Genomic DNA, 17647 nt, shown 5'->3' with positions numbered 1-17647 from the left:
CCCCCTCGCCCCGCCCGCCGACGCATGACGCACTTCCGCCAAGCTGCTGCAGCCGTAGCTCACAAGGCCAGTGCGTAGATCCGGGCAAGGGGGCTTCCGCGTCGCGGCTTCCGCTTACTCCGCCGGTCGCTCTTCGCTCTTCTCCCAGCCCCCGTCGACTTTTTTTTTTTTTTTTTTTAACTTGGCTGTGACGTATTGAGAAAGCCGACGGAAGTATAACTGAAGGCGTTCTGAAATGGCGAACCGGACGGTGAAGGATGCTCACAGCATCCACGGCACCAACCCTCAGTATCTGGTGGAGAAGATCATCCGGACACGAATCTACGAGTCCAAGTACTGGAAGGAAGAATGTTTCGGACTCACGGGTGAGTGGCGGCGGGCGCTGCTTTCTTCTGGCTGAGGAAGGGTAGAACCCTCCCCCGGGGGCGGCACTGGAGAAGAGTGTCACCCATTCACGCAAACTGCTTCGTACCCACACTTGCACTACACAGTGAGTGAGGACACAAACGGATTTGACACGCTCTTTCTTTTCTTCTTCATTCTTTCTTCTTTTTGTTTCTTTTGTTTGTTTGTTTTGTTTGTTGTTGTTGTTGTCTGTTTTTGTATTTTCGAGACGGGGTTTCTCTGTGTGGCCCTGGCTGTCCTGAAACTCACGCTGTAGACCAGACTGGCTTCGAACTCACAGTGATCCGTCTGGCTGACGGGGTCGGTCTTGATGCTGAAGGATTTCTTTAGGTTCTTTGAGCCGCTCCGTTGTTTGATAGCCTGCTGTCTCCCAAACTATTGACCTCAGGGGCTGAATACAGCTCCTAGAACTGTATTCAGTTTCTGACGATGCTAAAGGAGCGTCACCATGCCTGTAACCAAATTCTTAAATGGCGTAGTATTTTCATTCTTGATTACTAATGCAAGTTAATTTATTTTCTTACTGGGGTACTAGGGACTTGAACGCAGGAGTTAGCACTTGCCGGGGAAGCGCTGTACCACTGAGGTATATTCTCTGTTCCAATACAAGTTCTACTTTTTCTTTTGGAATTTTTTTTTTTTTTTTGAGACAGGGTCTCATTGTGTAGACCAGACTGGCCTTGAACATACAAAGATCCATTTGCCTTTGCCTTATGTACCACCTCTACCTTGTCCTCCTCCTCCTTTTTTTCGTGTGTGTGTGTGTGTGTGTGTGTGTGTGTGTGTGTTTTAAGACAGGGTTTCTCTGAAGTGCTGGCTATCCTGAAGCTGTCTTTGTAGACCAAGCTGGCCTCAGAACTCAGCAGTGATGTGCTGCTGGCTCCTGTGTGCTGGGTTATATAAGTGCTTGAGAGTATGTCTTAGCAGTTTTCCTACCTTTGTTCAAATTCATGTGCTGGGAATCTAGCTGTGGATCTGAGCATATAAATCACTTAACTTTTTTTTTTTTTTTTTTTCCCCCCGCTGGAAATCAGGACAATTGATAGGAAATGTTTGGTTGGTTGGATGGTTGGTTTTTATTTTTATTTTATTTTATTTTATTTTTGAGAAAGGGTTTCTCTGTGGAGCCCTGGTTATCCTGGAATTCAATCTGTAGAACAGGCTGGTATAAAACTTACAGAGATCCTCCTGCCTCTGCCTCTCAAGTGCTGAATTAAAGGCGCGTGCCATTACCCGCTGGCATCTGGTGGTAGTGACAGGACTTTTTTTCTCCAGGAATTGTTGTATAAGGACTCTTGAGTCCTATCCTTCTTTGATGAACTAAACAATTAGTGGGCGCTGGGATAAGGGGTGTTTCTTCCTTCAATGGGGTAGTTCCAGGCTTGTGTAGCCCTAGCTGTCCTGGAACTCTCTCTGTAGACCAGGCTGGCCTCGAACTCAGAGATCTGCCTGCCTCTGCCTCCTGAGTGCTGGGATTGAAAACATGTGCCACCATGCTCGGTTTGTTTTTCAGGCTGTCATTTTTACTACTATTATTAATAAGCTCTTGTTCTAATATTAAATTCTTGTTGGCTATTTAACCTTCTAAACAAGAATGCGAAGGCCTTTAATATGTCTGAGATGTCAACTGTTTGTTTTTGGTTGTTTTAGCTGAACTTGTAGTCGACAAAGCCATGGAATTGAGGTTCGTGGGCGGTGTGTATGGAGGAAACATAAAGCCAACTCCTTTTCTGTGTTTAACTTTGAAGATGCTTCAAATTCAGCCTGAGAAGGATATCATTGTTGAGTTCATAAAAAATGAAGATTTCAAGTGAGTACAATCTTTTTTTTTTATGATTTATTTATTATGTATACAGTGTTCTGTCTGCTTGTATACCTGTCAGGACCCCAAATCTCATTATAGATGGTTGTGAGCCACCATATGGTTGCTGGTAGTTGAACTCAGGACCTTAGGAAGAACAGCCAGTGCTCTTAACCTCTGAGCCATCTCTCCAGCCCCCAACTGAGTACAATCTTAACTAGTACAAAAATTTTAGTGGTTCAGAACTGGCTTTGTTAGTAGGACTGAATGTTATGTGTCTCATTTCCACAGGCCCTTGAACTTGGATTTTGTCTGTGTGGTTATGTAGACTTTCTATTTTATCTTGGTAACTTCCTCCTCCCCCAAAAGGGTTTCACAGATTAAATAAATATGCACATATAATATTTGTATGTATACATACACACACACACAAACACAAACTGTCTCATCCGAATGATATGCTGGTAGGCACCAGAGGTGGGAGTCCTATAACCCAGGGTGTTAGTTCACAGGTTAGCGCTGTATCTTATCCAGGGCATGGTAAAATCATCAGCTGTTCCCTGTTAGCCATTCTCAAGGAATTCAGAGGCAGTGTAGGAGGTGGCTATGCTGACTGTGAATCATGGTGTGTTTTAAGGGCTTTATATATAGTAATTCATCCAGTTTTCACACCACTGCTTTAAAAATATTATGCTTATCATACATGGGCAGAAACTGAGACACAGGGATTGTAAGTGATTTGCTTAAGGTCAGACAACTAGTAAGTGTCAGATCTGTGGCAGAGGTAAACACTGGTAGAACAAATGCAGGGCTGTGAACTGGGGAGGCAGAGCTGGCTTCAGAGTTCATTTTCCTTTTGTGAGTTTTGTTTTTTAATTGAGATCTGCCTTACAATGTAGCCCTGGCTGGCTTTGTATTTATGGCAATTCTCCATCCTCTGCCTCTTGAGTGTGAGACCTCAGCTATATCATTCCTGTCAGAATGCTTATTCTTTGCTATACTGTTCTTCTCATACGATTTAGCTTGGATTTCAAATGGAGATTTGAGTAAGGAATTAGAAACATGAGATAAAGAAAAAGATATTACCAAAAAATTTAAAATTATAAAAAAAAAAAAAAAAAAAAACCCAGCTAACTTTATAAAGACTTAACACATGCCCATGTTCTTTGTAACACTACAGTTTTCCTTGCATTTATTTGGTCGCACCAAGGCTGTGAGTTAGGTAGCGGCTTCTCCATTTTAGAGCTTGAGAAAACAAGGTAAATGTCTGTTATCAAAGTTGGTAACTTACGAAGTAGGTTTTTAATTTTTATCTATTTATTTATTTTCAAGACAGGGTTTCTCTGTGTAGTCTTGGGTGTACTGGACTCAATTTGTAAGACCAGGCTGGTCTCAAACTCACAGAGATAGATCTACCTGCCTCTGGCTCCCTGAGTGCTGGGATTACAGGCATGTACCTGGCATTGCAAAGGATTTTAACGTATATGGCTTTCACCTTTTTCCAGAACCTACATTTGTGCCTATGTATATGTGCTCTGGTATTGTTATAAAACATTATGCCTAGTGTGTTAAACTTCCTGACTTTTTGAAATCTGAGGCTAATTCTGTGAGGTTTTACAGGTGATCTATCTTAAAGTTAAGCAGCATGTACCAACCCTGAACAGCTAGTAATTGTAAGATTAGAAAGTTGATTACACCTCCATAATTTAGTCATCATCTGTTCTATACAACCTTTAGAATTATGACTTTATCTGATAAGAAATAAACAAAGCAGAACACTTTTATTCAACATTGTCATGAGAAAAGCCAGTTATAAAACTCTGGAACTTGTAGGATGGCCTATTGTTTTCACAATCATCTCTGTTAGGTATGTCCGGATGTTGGGGGCACTTTACATGAGGCTGACAGGAACTGCAATTGATTGCTACAAGTACTTGGAGCCTTTGTACAATGATTACCGAAAAATCAAGAGCCAGAACCGAAATGGAGGTGAGTATGATGCCAAGTCTCTAGGCTGTTATTCCTCAGCCATTTATATTTTACTCGCTTCTCTACTCATTTCCACATACACTAAATGTTTCTCTTCATCTGTATTGTTGCTGTCTTCAATCGAATTTTCCGTCTCCCTCATTGGAAACATGAGCTTTTTGAACACGGCTGCCTCTCTTTTCTGCTCCATTTTTGGTTAAACACTGACGTACATCAGATAGAGCTTCCTCACGTGCTTCATCCACAAGATGTAGATGTAGATGGATTCTTTATAAAAACTGTTTTAGCCTGCCCAAGATCAGTTTCCAAGTACTACAGTTTCACGTTTTTCTCCCCTGCAGGGTTCTTCTCTAGGACTGTATTCCATGCTGTGCTGTACTTTTTGGCCTAAGCAAACTTGTGTTATTCATGTAGGGACTCCACTGAAAAATGCTAAGCATATGCAAGGAGACATCTCTAGGCATTTTATAGACATACCTTTGTTTTCTTTTGTCTTGTTTTGAGAGCACATAACCCAGGCTGACCTTCAACACTGTTGCTGAGGATGACCTCAAACTTCTGGTTCTCTGGTCTCTGCCTCCCAAATATGGGAATTACAGGTGTGCGTTGACATGCCTGTCATCTTGGGAGGGAGAGTATTGGAGAACTGAGCCTAGGGAGGGAGTATTGGAGAATTGTGCATGTGAGGTGAGTGTTCTGCCACTGAGCTACAGACCTTGCCCTCGGAGACACACCTGTGCTGAGGAAGGGTTTGTGGTGATATAATCAGAACCTCTCAGAGACACACCTTCTTTGGGATATAAAAAAGTAGCAATTTAGTATAAGATAAATATCCCTTACTCAAAATGGCCAGATTGCTGCAGGTTTCAGGGCATGTCAGGTTTTGGGACCGTTGTATAGCATCTCTATCCAGAAACCTCAAATACTCCAAAATCCAAAGCATAATGAGCATGATGGCCATGTTCCAAAGTTTCAGATTTGAGATTGTTTCAGATTTAAGATTTTTGTCTCAGAAATTCTCAATCTCAGAATTCTCAAACATATCTTTGCCGGCTGTGGTGGCCCATGCACTTAATTCCAGCACTTGGGTGGCACAGGCAGGCAGATCTTCATTCAAGACTAGTCTACAAAGCAAGTCCAGGACAGCCAGGGCTAGTACACAAGAAGAACAAAAAACAGAACAAAGCATATCTTCATGGAAACAGTATATATCGAGAGTTGGTGATGGTCCAGATGTTATTGTCATGGACTGGATGCAGCATGCTGAACAGGTGGGCATTACTGTGGTCATTCTGGAACAAGGTTAAGTAAGATGGTGTTTCTCACAGTGTTGACTCTTTAGGCCAGGTAAGTTTTTGTTCTGTGGTAGTTCTGTACATGAGGGTATGTTAAGTGCGCCCCGTCGACTCCCTGATGAACATAGTAGATGCTTTTTAAATAGGGTGACAGAGGCATGCAGAGGCACTTGTAACTGAGAATCGTAAAACTAAGATAATGTTAGTACGGACATTCTAAAGACTACTGCTTTTAAACTATAAAAATAGCTCTTTGTTTTACTGATTTGTCTGCGTGTGTGGTTGTAAGCACATGTGTGCTGTGGTGCAAGGGCAGAAGACAAAAGAATCTGAGAGTTGGTCCACTTCTTCCGCTGTGGGTTCCAGGATCCAGCTCAGACCATCAGGCTTGTGTAGCAAGTGGTTTTACCTGTTGCGCTGACCACAGGCCCTATAATAGAAATGCTGTATATTCAGGGACATTATGAGTTAATGAGAGAAATTACAATTAGGTGACCTATTAAAATTAACTGGAGTTATATAATCTTGAGTTACCCATCTATTCAAGATTATCCTACGTAATTCAAAACTGTGGGTTAACTTTTATGTTTGTGTCTCCTGTTTTTGGTTTTGTTATTCTGGTGGTGTTGGTAGGAATTGACTTTATAAGCTCATACAAGGCAAGCACCCTACCATTGAACTATACTGACCGCCCTTCTGTTACATGGAACAGACTTGTTCATCTCTTAGTCTTGGTTGGGCTGATCCCTTCTGTAAGGCTGACGTAAGCCTGGGTCCCACAAGGTGGGAGGAGAGGAAGGCTTTTGGGAGGCTTTTCCCTGACCCTTGCACACATACTGTGGCCAAAGCATGTGCACACGTACATGCTTGTGTGTGCACGCATGCAATAAATAATAAATGTAATTAAAAGTTTTTAAAGGGGGTTGGAGACTTAGCCCAGGAGCACAGTGCTACAGCTGGGGATGAGCTCTGGCTGAGCAGTAGCTAGGCAAGCACAAGGCCCTAGGTTCAGTTCTCATCTCCAAAGTCAATAAATAATAAATAGACATGGCCTATAGGGCACTTCATATTAAAATTTCATGATCTTGCTACTTTTTAGTTAACAGAGTCATGTCCAGGGTGCTTGAACTGATTGTTTTCTCTTCCAGAGTTTGAACTGATGCATGTGGATGAGTTCATTGATGACCTACTGCACAGTGAGAGAGTCTGTGATATCATTTTGCCACGGCTGCAGGTAAGAGACAATGGTCTATCATTAGTCACCTCTTACCTCCACACAAACGCTTACTGAAACACAGAAGCCTTAAGGATGTCTTAATAAGTGCTTACAGCAAAATTTATAGAGGATGGGAATGGATAGAAACAGGTAATGTTTCCTGCTGGGTTTGAAAATGAATAGAAAAAAGGTTTTTTCAGGATGTATTATCACAGATGTTGTAGCTGGAGTATTGTCTTTTCAAATTTGTAAGTTAGGCTATGAAACAGAAAAAGGTAATTTGGAATGAGAAGGTAGGCATTCAATCCCTTAAACTTCTTGTTTATCATCTTGGCTCATATCCCAAGTGATGATTATCCATGAAGCACCTCAGTCCTCCCGAGTTTGTGCAGTGCTTGGTGGTGTTTTGTTGTTTTTGGATGTGGTCTTGGCCATATAACAATAACTGGCCTGGAAATGACCATATAAACCAGGCTGCCCTCTCACCTCCTCTGTGTCTTCCACAAACTGGGATTATAGGCTTTCACCACCATGCCTGCCTAAGATATGATTTTCAGTTTTAAAACTACTTTGCAGCCTATCACGAGAAAAAAGATATGGTGGATAACCTGAAGTGAAATGGAGTGTGCTGTAGGGGAGAGCTGACTGAATGAGCAGGTAGCCCAAGTCCCTGTGTTATTGTAGAGCCTATGTATAAAATGAGAAATTCTTACTGAGAAGAAAAGAGGTCAGATTCGGGATTGGGGAGGGCTGGACTCAAAGGAAATTATGCCAGGTGTAGTAGTGCATGCTTTCAGTCCCAGCATTTAGGAGGCTGAGGCAGGCATTTCTGTTTGAGTTTAAGGCTAGCCTGGTCTACCTAGGAAGTTCCAAGCCAGCCAGGGTTCCATACTGAGACAAGAAAGGAAGGAATGAAGGAATCAAGAAATTGTTCTGCCTAATGTGTAACTGTAGGGAAAGAAGTCAGCCGGGTTGTGATACCTGTGACTGTTAGCCACTTTTTCCTCTCCTTCCATCTCTAAAGTAGACCTTCAGGACAGTTTAAAGGAATGAGAGGAAGAAATTTACTATCTTGATTGTAATGACAATTTCAAGCATGTACTTATATATTAAAATGTAAGTTTTCTACTTTAAATATACCATGTTTGTTGTGTCAAAAAAGGCAACTTGAATGGGATGGTGCATCTTTAATCCCTCGTACTCCAGAGGCTGACGCAAGGAGATGTTAATTTCAGGACAGCCAGTAGCTACATAGGAGGTCTTATTTACAAAAAAAAGGAAGAATCCTTAGGGCAGAGCAAATGGCTTATTGCTGCACGAGCCTGACACCTGAGTTCAGAGCCTCAGAACCTACACAGAGTACACTTCTGGGAGATGGAAGACAGAGACAGGATAATTGCCAGGAGCTTGCAGTTCAGCTAACCTGGCCTACACAGCAGTGAGCAAGAGACCTTGCCTCAAAGTGGAGGCAGGAAATGACACTAAGATTGTGCTCTGACCTCCACATGAGTTCCATGGCATATGTGAAAAAACTAAACACCCTTACTGAAAGGTTATTGTGCCAGGCATTGTGGTGCAAGGGTTTAATCCTAGCACTTAGAAAGTGGTCTCTGAATTTGAAAGACCTTGGTTTAGTTGTAGGACAACCAAGCCTTCATAGTGAGACACTGTCTCAAAAACAACCTACCAACTCCCTCAAAATAAACAACAACAAAAAACAAGACACCCAGTGCTGAGGAAATTGCTCAGTGGGTTAGTGTTTGTTCTGTAAACATGAGGACCTGAGTTCAAGTCCCCAGCACCCATCTACAAAGCATGGCTCTAAGTGCGAGTAACCCCAGCTTGGCAGGCAGAGATAGACAAATCCTCCAAACTTCCTTAGCATAGCCAAGATGATATACTTCCAGTTTAGGCAAAGACTCGCCTTAGTATGGTAAGGTAGAGACCAAGCACACCCAAGGTCCTGCTCTGGCCTCCATGGGCAAGCATGGGCATATATATTTGCACACTCGTGTACATGTGTCACACGCAAATTAACAAATGTGTCTTTAAGAGATTAAAACATTTGGGGGCTGGAGAGACGCCCAGAGGTTAAGAGCACTGGCTGCTCTTCCAAAGGTCCTGAGTTCAGCTCCCAGCAACCACATGGTAGCTCACAGCCATCTATAATGAGATCTGGTGTCCTCTTCTGGTGTGCAGGCAGAATGCTGTGTAATTAATTAAATTAAAACATTTGCTTTTTAGATTTTATTTTTATTAATCATTGGTGTGTGTGCATACATGTGTGCGTGTGTGCATACATGTGTGCGTGTACGCACGTGCTGTGTGTAGGGCCAGAGGACAACCTTTGAGAATCAGTTCTCAGCTTCCACCAGAGAGTGCCAGAAGAGGACCTGGGTTCCCTTGGAACTGGTGCGTTACCATGTGGGTCCTGGGGACTGAACTCAGATCCTCTTCAAGTGCAACAAGTGTTCTTAATTGCTGAATCATCTCTCCAGCCCTGAAGTTAACATTTTTGACTACACACAAACTGATTGACAATGCATTGACCTTATAGTATAAGAACACAGGAAATAGAAGCAATTGAAAATGAACTTGTTCTCTTAAGCATTCTGTTTCTACTTGTAGGGGAACTTAAAAAGCACGTGGATTCCAGGTATATTGACTACTTAGGAAAGTAATATCATATCCAAGCTGTGCTTCCATGGCTTTTCTGTCAACCCCAGAAGCTCAGTGTTAGGATCCAAACATGGAAGAAATGGCAGTGTCTTTTAACTTTCACTGTGTCTTCTTTAGAAACGTTATGTGCTAGAGGAAGCCGAGCAACTAGAGCCTCGAGTTAGTGCTCTGGAAGAGGACATGGATGACGTGGAGTCTAGTGAAGAGGAGGAAGAGGAAGATGAGAAGGTAAGGCATGTATGAAAGCTGTAAGGGTTAGCAAGAAAGGAAGTAGCCCTTATTTTTCAAGCTTTAGTTTGTTTTTGTTCTGTTTTAATTATTTTATTTATTACAATTTATTCACTTTGTATCCCAGCTGTAGCTCCCTCCCTTGTCTCCTCCCCTCCCTCCCTCATCTCTCCCTATGCCCCTCCCCTAACCCACTGATAGGGGAGGACCTCCTCCCCTTCCATCTGACCCTAGCCTATCAGGTCTCATCAGGACTGTCTGCTTTGTCCTCCTCTGTGGCCTGGTAAGGCTGCCTTTCCACCCAATGCTTTAGTTTTTAAGTTAATGATAACCTTTTCTTTTTACATTTTTTGTGAATGAATGAATTAATTAATTAATGATTTTGGAGGTCCTTTTTTTTTGAAGGCCATATTGTGTGGATCTGGCTAGATTTCATATCTGCCTAAGGAATGCTAGGATCAAAGGCCCATGCCTAAAAAATGAAGAACTGTATTCTTGCTAAAATGATGAGCATTAGAGTCAAATCCCTCTTGGCTTGAAAACGTCAACATTATATAAGGTCAGTACAGCAGTGCTGTGACCTTAACAGTCCTGATTTCTCTCCCTTTGTGCTGGGGTTGAATCCACAGTCTTGCCTGTGCTAAATGCATGTTCTGCCCCTGAAGTACCCAGACCCTGCTGTGCTGCAGTACTCACTTACCTTGTCTGTGAAGCAAAGGTAATAAAAACCTTGGATAAGACTCTTGTCATGCTTTAACATACTCTAAGGAGCGAAGTTTCGTGCTGCATGGTCATGTTTCGTTAGAATTAATAATTATGCTGAAAAGTTGAAGATAACTAAGCTCCCTAGCTGTCAAGAACTGAGGAGTCCGTGATTATTAACATGGTTATTAAGCAGTCATTAAAATAATGATAACGTGGAACTGCTCATAGTAAAAGTGATGATGTAGAAGTGCTTATAATGAAGTATTTCTACAGTATTTGTGATTAAATAAAGGGCCAGAAGGAAATGCAAGAAATGAGAAAGAAATGGCCAGAGTGGCACACACCTTTACTTGGAGCCCTCCCGAGGCAAAGCCAGCCAGTGTTGCACAGTGAGGTCCTGTCCCCAGAACTAAAAAGCTAACCTCAAGTTAGGTTTTTGTGTTGGTGAAAAGGTAATCTAATTATTTTTCTTCAACATGGAATCCCTGTCCCTGTGGTCTTCCTTTTTTCTTCTTTCTTTTCCTCCTCTTCTCTGCTTTGCCATCTTTACAAAAATTCTCAGTTGAAAATGTTCTGTCTGTGATCAGTTTCTTCTGCTGGCCAATGTGTGCAAGTAGGACCCTGCCCAACTGTGCAGCTGCATAGTAAGTCTTGACACGTAGGACACCACGTGCTGCTTTTACTCTTCTTCAGTAGGAGCTTTGCTCTTTTGCTCCATCGTCTGTTGTCTCTGTGTTTGTCTGTGTGTGGGTATGTGCACGAGTGCAGGTGCGCGTGGAGACCCTAGAGCTGAAGTTACAGGTTACTGGGAGCCAAGTGCTCTAACCACTAAGCTGTCTCTGTAGCCTGAGATCCACTGTTCTGATGCAAACGATGAACTCTATTGGGATTATGGGTACAATTGCCGAGGGGCTGGAGATCCAGCTCATCTAAGAGCAGTAGCCGCTCAGTCACGAAAGCAGTGGAGTCTGCACAGCACCCCTGTGAGATGGCTCACCAAGCCTCCAACTGTAGCTCCAGGAGAGTGTAACACCCTCTAGCCCCTAAGGGCACCGACCCTTACGTGCAAGTGTGTCTGTGCACTCTCACAAATACACACATTCAGCAGGAATTATTATCTTTTTTTAAGAAGAAAAATTCCGTTTAGTTTGTAACTGAATCCCTGGGAACAGAGATGGCAATGGCATCAACATCCACAAACATGGGCTAAGGCTTTAACGGGTTATTAGAGGTTTACCTCAGACTTGTGCGGGCTCCCTACACTCAGTTCTTCTAGACTTCCTGTTACGTTATTCCTAAATCCCTTTTGGTTTTTTGTTGCTAACATAAAAGACATGGTTTTATGGGGTGTTTTGTTTTTTTGTTTGTTTTTTTGTTTGTTTGTTTTGTTTCTTAAGAGACAGGGTTTCACGATGTAGAGCAGGCTAGCCTCAAACTCAGAAATCCACTTGGGTACTGGGATTAAAGGCCTGTGTCTAGTACACCAAGCATAAAAAACTTTTTAGAAATATTTGTTCCAGGCCTAGTCCCCCACATACACCTTTAATCCAGAGTAATGTCACAGGTTTTGAATACCATTAAGATGAAACAAAATTAAGAGAAATCATGAAAATAGAAACATTGTAAAGGAAATGATAAATTACTTGTAGAGGAATGTGCTACAGAATGTAACAAACCAATTAAACACTATCATGGAAAAGTTTGGGAAGTAAATTGTTAAAAATTGTATTATGGGGGCTGGAGAGATGGCTCAGTGATTAAGAGCCCTGACTGTTCTTCCAAAGGTCCCAAGTTCAATTCCCAGAACCACATGATGGCTTACAACCATCTATAATGAGATCTGACACCCTCTTCTGCCATGCAGGCAGAAAACGGTATAAACAATAAATAAATCTTTAAAAAAAAATTGTATTATGAAGCTAAGCTCCAGCTCAGTAGTAGCATACTTACCTAACATGCTTCAGGCCCTAGGTTCAATTTCTAGTACACATACACAATAGTAAAGAAAAATCATGGCTTTCATGTTGTTTAGAAAATAAGGGCAGTCAAATCATACTACAATAACAGTTTCTGAAAACAGTTTCCTAAATCTAGTGGGTGTGGTTGTCTGAAATCCCAGCACCTAGGAGATAAACACAAATTAGGAGTCTGAAGTCTAGCCTGGGCTACACAGGCTGCAGACCACCTGATGCTATATTTAGCAAGACCGTGCCTCAGAAAACTAAAACAACAAAATCCCAAAACATATAGTAATTTAGTATGTGGAGAGCATAGTAAACCCTTTCTCAGATTAAGTAGTGTATCTGTCCTCTCTGGAAAAATCTAAAATATGTTTCCAGGAAAAAAACACCAAGAGGCTTATAGGTAAGAGCTACTGCAGTAAACCTGTGTTCATAGCCATACGTGTTGTGTAGGGAAATCTTTGTGTCCTATAACAGCAACCTAAAGTTAATACGGTTTGAAGAAAAAGAACAGTGCATTTCAGTCTATGCAAATTGGTACCAAAATCGGTAATTGGTCTTGGAAGGTAAACATTTCGGACAGGCACTTTGCTGTTGTGGCCTCAGAGAATTAAAAATATACACAGGCTGGAGAGATGGCTCAGCAGTTAAAAGCATTGGCTGCACCTCCAGAGGACAGAGGTTTAATTCCCAGCGCCCACATGGCATCTTTTCTAACTCCAGTTCGTCTTCTGGCCTCTGTAAGCACTGTACATATACAGTGTACAAGACACACATGCAGAGCAAAACACATATACACAGAATAAGAATGCTTCAGGGGCTGGAGAGATGGCTCAGTGATTAAGAGCACTGTGTGCTCTTCCAAAGGACCTGGGTTCAATTCCCAGCAACCACATGGCAGCTCACAACTGTCTGTAATACCAATTCTAACGGATCTGACACCTTCACACTAATGCACGTAAAATAAAATTAATTAAATTATTAAAAAAAGAATGCTTTAAGTATAAAACACTTAAAAAGCAAGAGAGGAAGTACAGATGTTGCCATGGGTCCCGGACAGTGCAAATGAGGTGTCTCAGTTCCCTTTAGAGTGAATACAAGAGGAGAGGCTAGCCTCTGTGGCCAGAAGTCGTGCAGGATTGGTGTGCTCTTCTCTGGGAAATGAACAAATACAGGCTTTTTATAGTTGTTTCTCTTTTTAGATAGGGTCTTGAGTAACCCAGGCAGACCGTGAACACGCTGCATAGCCTAAGGTGACCTCAGTCTCCTGCTCTTCCTGCTTCCATCTTCCTAAGTGCTAGGTGTGAGCCGCCATGTTTGGCTGGCATAGTCTCATTCTCTCATGCTCATGTTCTCTTTTTTCTCGTGGTGTGAGCACTGAGCCATCCCCCTGGCCCTGTCTCCCTGTAATATTTGGGTCCACTGAAGGTCAGTGCTTAGGTGGGTTATATACTGGTGATATATCTTACTTATAACTTTTATATCTTCGTTTCCTTTACCTGGAATTTTAGTAAGGGGGAAATTTTCTATATCAGCATTTATGTTTTCATAATGAAAAGGCTACAGTCCAGGACACTGTCTGCCTGGAATTTCTCATGCAGTAAGACAGACACAAAGTCATGTTGGTTCTTTAGTGTCCGCCCAAGGTGATGCTTTGTTGTCATAGTTTAAGCAATATGATGGTGGTGTGTTCTAGACTCCTCTTGTCTACTTCTGCTGCAAACATGAAAGTAGACATTTGTCCAAGAAGTCCTTATTTCTAGTAACAGCAGGTTATATGTAGATAACCATCTGGGTATTGCTACGCTTTCTCTTTTTGTTGTTGTTTTTTTTTTTTTTTTAAACAGCGTATGTGGCTCTGGCTGTCCTGGAACTGTATATATCAGAATGGCCTGGAACTCACGGAGATCCACCTGCCTCAGCCATCCCAGAGCTAGGATTAAAGGCGTGTGCCACTGTGCCCGACTCCTGCTGTTACATACACTTTTTGTAGAGCTAGATTAAATTCCACTGACTTTGCATTTAACATTACTGACCTACTTCTAACTCTTCCTCTCGCATTCTTAAGGAAATAAACATTATTCTTATTGTACTCACAGTTGGAGGCAGCTGATAAAAGTGAAAAGGTTCCTGAGAACTGTGTATTCTTCCCCTTTTCCGTCACTAGGTAGTAAAGTCACTGTTGTGGAGTCACTTGGTAGAGGACAGTGGGCAGAATGGGGGGGGGCCTGTAACTGCTCCGCGTGCCGGCCTTTAAAAGCCAGTATCTCTTTTCAAGCTGGAACGAGTGCCCTCACCTGACCACCGACGGAGAAGCTACCGAGATTTGGACAAGCCGAGGCGCTCGCCTGCACTGCGGTATAGGAGGAGCCGGAGTCGCTCTCCCAGAAGGTAGGGCTGCAGCATGTCAGCCGGGAACTTTGACTTTCATGGAAGGAAAATTATTAGCCTACAGAGAATGTTTGCCAGGGTATCTGTTTGCCTGTTACTATTGAACCATCACCCTTAAAAACCTCATTTGTGCTGGGGTTGGTAGCATGCCTTTAATCCCAGCACTCAGGAGACAGAGGCAGGCAGATTCTCAGTTCATTTCGTTTGTGGTCAGTGAGTCAAGCAGGGCTTGGATATACAGTTATGTCTGCTCGCCTGTTGTGATAATGTATTTCCCGTGGTATAGAGTAGTATTAATTAGGATGACTGGGGCAGCTTCTCTGTACCTCCCATCCTTGAGCAGGTTAAACTGGTTAAGTTCTGAAGATAGTGGCATAATTTAAGAGCCAAACAGGTCCTTTCATTCAAGTGTTTTTTTCATTGTCTATTTGTTGTATTTACTATTATTCCTATGGGTCAAAAAAAGTTCCAAGGTCAGAGTGTTAGAAATGAGCTACTAAGAATCAGAAGTGTTTGGTGCCCAGCATTCCTCTCTCTTACAAAAAGTGGGGGTGTGGGGGGGTTTACTCTTTGCAGTGTAATGTTCAGCGCACTAATCATCTCTTCTCTCCATAGGCGGAGTAGATCCCCTAAAAGAAGAAGGTGGGTCCTTAGACAGTTCTGACAAGGGTTTGAGAGGGCAAGTAAATGTTTATTGCGAAGCATGTCTGAGCTGTTCCTTTTCTATAGCCCTTCTCCCCGCCGAGAAAGGCACAGGAGCAAGAGTCCACGGCGCCATCGGAGCAGGTCCAGAGACAGACGACACAGATCGCGCTCTAAGTCCCCAGGTGTAGTATTTGGGCCTTTTCCTTCTTACTCCAGCAGCATGAAATGGCAAGGTGGCCTACCTAGCAGAAAAAGGTGGACCTCAAATTAAAAAGTAGGGGTTACATTAGGATTTTCTGAGCTTCTATTAGGACTTTTCTATGGCAATGGGATTTCTTTTTTTTTAATCCAAAATTACAGAAGTAAGGCCCAGTATAATAAATGTTAAAGCCTAAGCTAATGTTTTGTGACATAAGCCATAACACTCTGGATATATGATATTGTTTCTGCATTCCCTGCAACTATCGACCAGGTTAGAGAGGTGTCGTACTGAGTGGTGTCCCCAGAACAGGCTAAAACAGTAATAGGAGACTGAGAGGTACTGGGGGAGGTGACAATGCTGGCCTGAGAGTGGGAGAGCAGAAACTCACCCAGTGGCCTTTTCTTCCAGGGCACCACCGTAGTCACAGACATAGGAGCCACTCAAAGTCTCCAGAAAGGTAAGGGTTAAAGCTCTGCTGTACAAATTGAACACTGTGTTTGTGGAAGCATGGGGACTGGAACTCAGTCCACAGCAGCTGTGTTAGCAGCCAGGCGCGCCGGAAACCTTAGTGCTGGCGAGGAACACCTCTTGACTTGCTGGCCAGCCAGACCAGCCAATCAGTAAGAGACCGTGTCTCAAAACGTCAAGTGATTTAGGAAGACACTTCCGTGTTTACGTCTGTTCCACATGTGTGCACGCATATGCAGGGGTGTGTACACACACACCCGTACTCACGCATGCACACGCGTAGTCATGCACGCACACTTAGTCTTCATTCAATAGTTAAAGTTTCAGTTAAGATGGGGAATTTGGTTTGATGTATTTGTAGTTCCTTGATAAAAGACAAATAGGCCTTTTTTTTTTTTTTCCATAAATCCCAGAATTCAGTTTCTTTTGTACATTGTTTTCTTTAGAGAATTAAAGCCTTGGACAGGGAAAGATCTATACTCTTCTAGGCTTTAAGGCCCAATTTTTTTATTTTTTAAGTTTTTTTTTGTTTTGTTTTATTTTGTTTTTGAGACAGTTTTTTTTTGTGTAGCCCTGGCTATCCTGGACTTGCTTGGTAGAGCAGGCTGGCCGTGAACTCAGAGCTATCCACCTGCCTCCCCCTCCCTAAGTGCTCACTGGCTAGCTTTTTCACACAGCCTAGAACCAACTACCTCAGGATGGTGCTGCCCCCACGGGCTAGACTATCCCACATCAGTCAAGACAGTCTCTCAGACATGGCCAGAGGCTACTCTGCTGTAGACAAACCCTCAACTGAGATTCCTTTTCCCCAAGTGACTCCGTTTTGTCAACCTGACAATAAACGCTGACCAGCAAGTACATCCTGCCTCAATAAATGAAGACAGGAGTGTCACAGCTTCCGGCCTTTACATGCATATGCACTCAAGTGCATTTGCACAAGTATGCAGCCATGCAACACACACACACACACAGTGCACCTAATGTTCTGTCCTCATCAGCGTCAACATAGTGTCACTGTCTTCATGAGTTATATGTATTCCATTTCAGGTCTAAGAAAAGCCACAAGAAGAGCCGGAGAGGAAATGAGTAATGGATTCATTTTGACGTTAGTCCAAATGGCGTCCTGTGAATATGAGAGCATCTGTTTAAGTGGAATGCTCAAGATCTCCTCTCAGGCAGCTGTGAATATTTTGGATTTTTCAAAATCAAGTTCTTGTTTGGTTGTCCTTTGTTTTTATTTTCATATTACAGAGGTGCTAAGTTTTGTATCTCTTTGAATTATTATCAACATCTTTAAAGGGTGTTTTGACCAAATGAAGGTCAGGTTTTGACCTAACAACTATGGGTATTCATACTTAATAAGGGTCGAGAGGACCTGGGAGTTGGCGAGATTCTTGAAAAGATGTAGCCACTTGGTGATCCTTTTCTTGTTTGTAATTAAACCAGACAGAGTTGTCATTTTCCTCTAGTTCTTGGTTTCTCTACGATCACGTGCTTTGAGAATCGTGTAGATTGTGCATGCTGCTGTGTAAATACGATCCAGCTAGGGAAGCACAGCAGCTCCCACCTTCTCACCCACCGCAGACAGCAGTCATCTAGGTAGCAGTTTTACAGGAACAGAACACATTCTTTCTCTGTATTTTCAATTCAGTTTCATTAAAC

General features: G+C 42.6%; 1 protein-coding gene across 1 annotated transcript; it reads left to right on the top strand.

Annotated features, from left to right (window-relative positions):
• Positions 1-55: 55 nt before the first annotated feature.
• On the top strand, positions 56-17155 carry Prpf38a (pre-mRNA processing factor 38A). The gene is made up of 10 exons (XM_055628714.1): positions 56-365; positions 2056-2215; positions 4074-4195; positions 6639-6724; positions 9503-9613; positions 14558-14670; positions 15286-15312; positions 15400-15497; positions 15926-15974; positions 17033-17155. Exons 1-10 carry the CDS (start codon positions 236-238, stop codon positions 17073-17075), a joined length of 939 nt encoding a protein of 312 aa, XP_055484689.1. The 5' UTR covers positions 56-235; the 3' UTR covers positions 17076-17155.
• Positions 17156-17647: the final 492 nt, after the last annotated feature.

This window comes from Psammomys obesus, unplaced genomic scaffold (assembly GCF_907164565.1).
Source record: "Psammomys obesus unplaced genomic scaffold, mPsaObe1.curated_primary_1811, whole genome shotgun sequence".
NCBI lineage: Eukaryota > Metazoa > Chordata > Mammalia > Rodentia > Muridae > Psammomys > Psammomys obesus.
The sequence above is the reverse complement of the archived record's forward strand: the minus strand, read 5'-3'. Positions and strand labels throughout refer to the sequence as shown.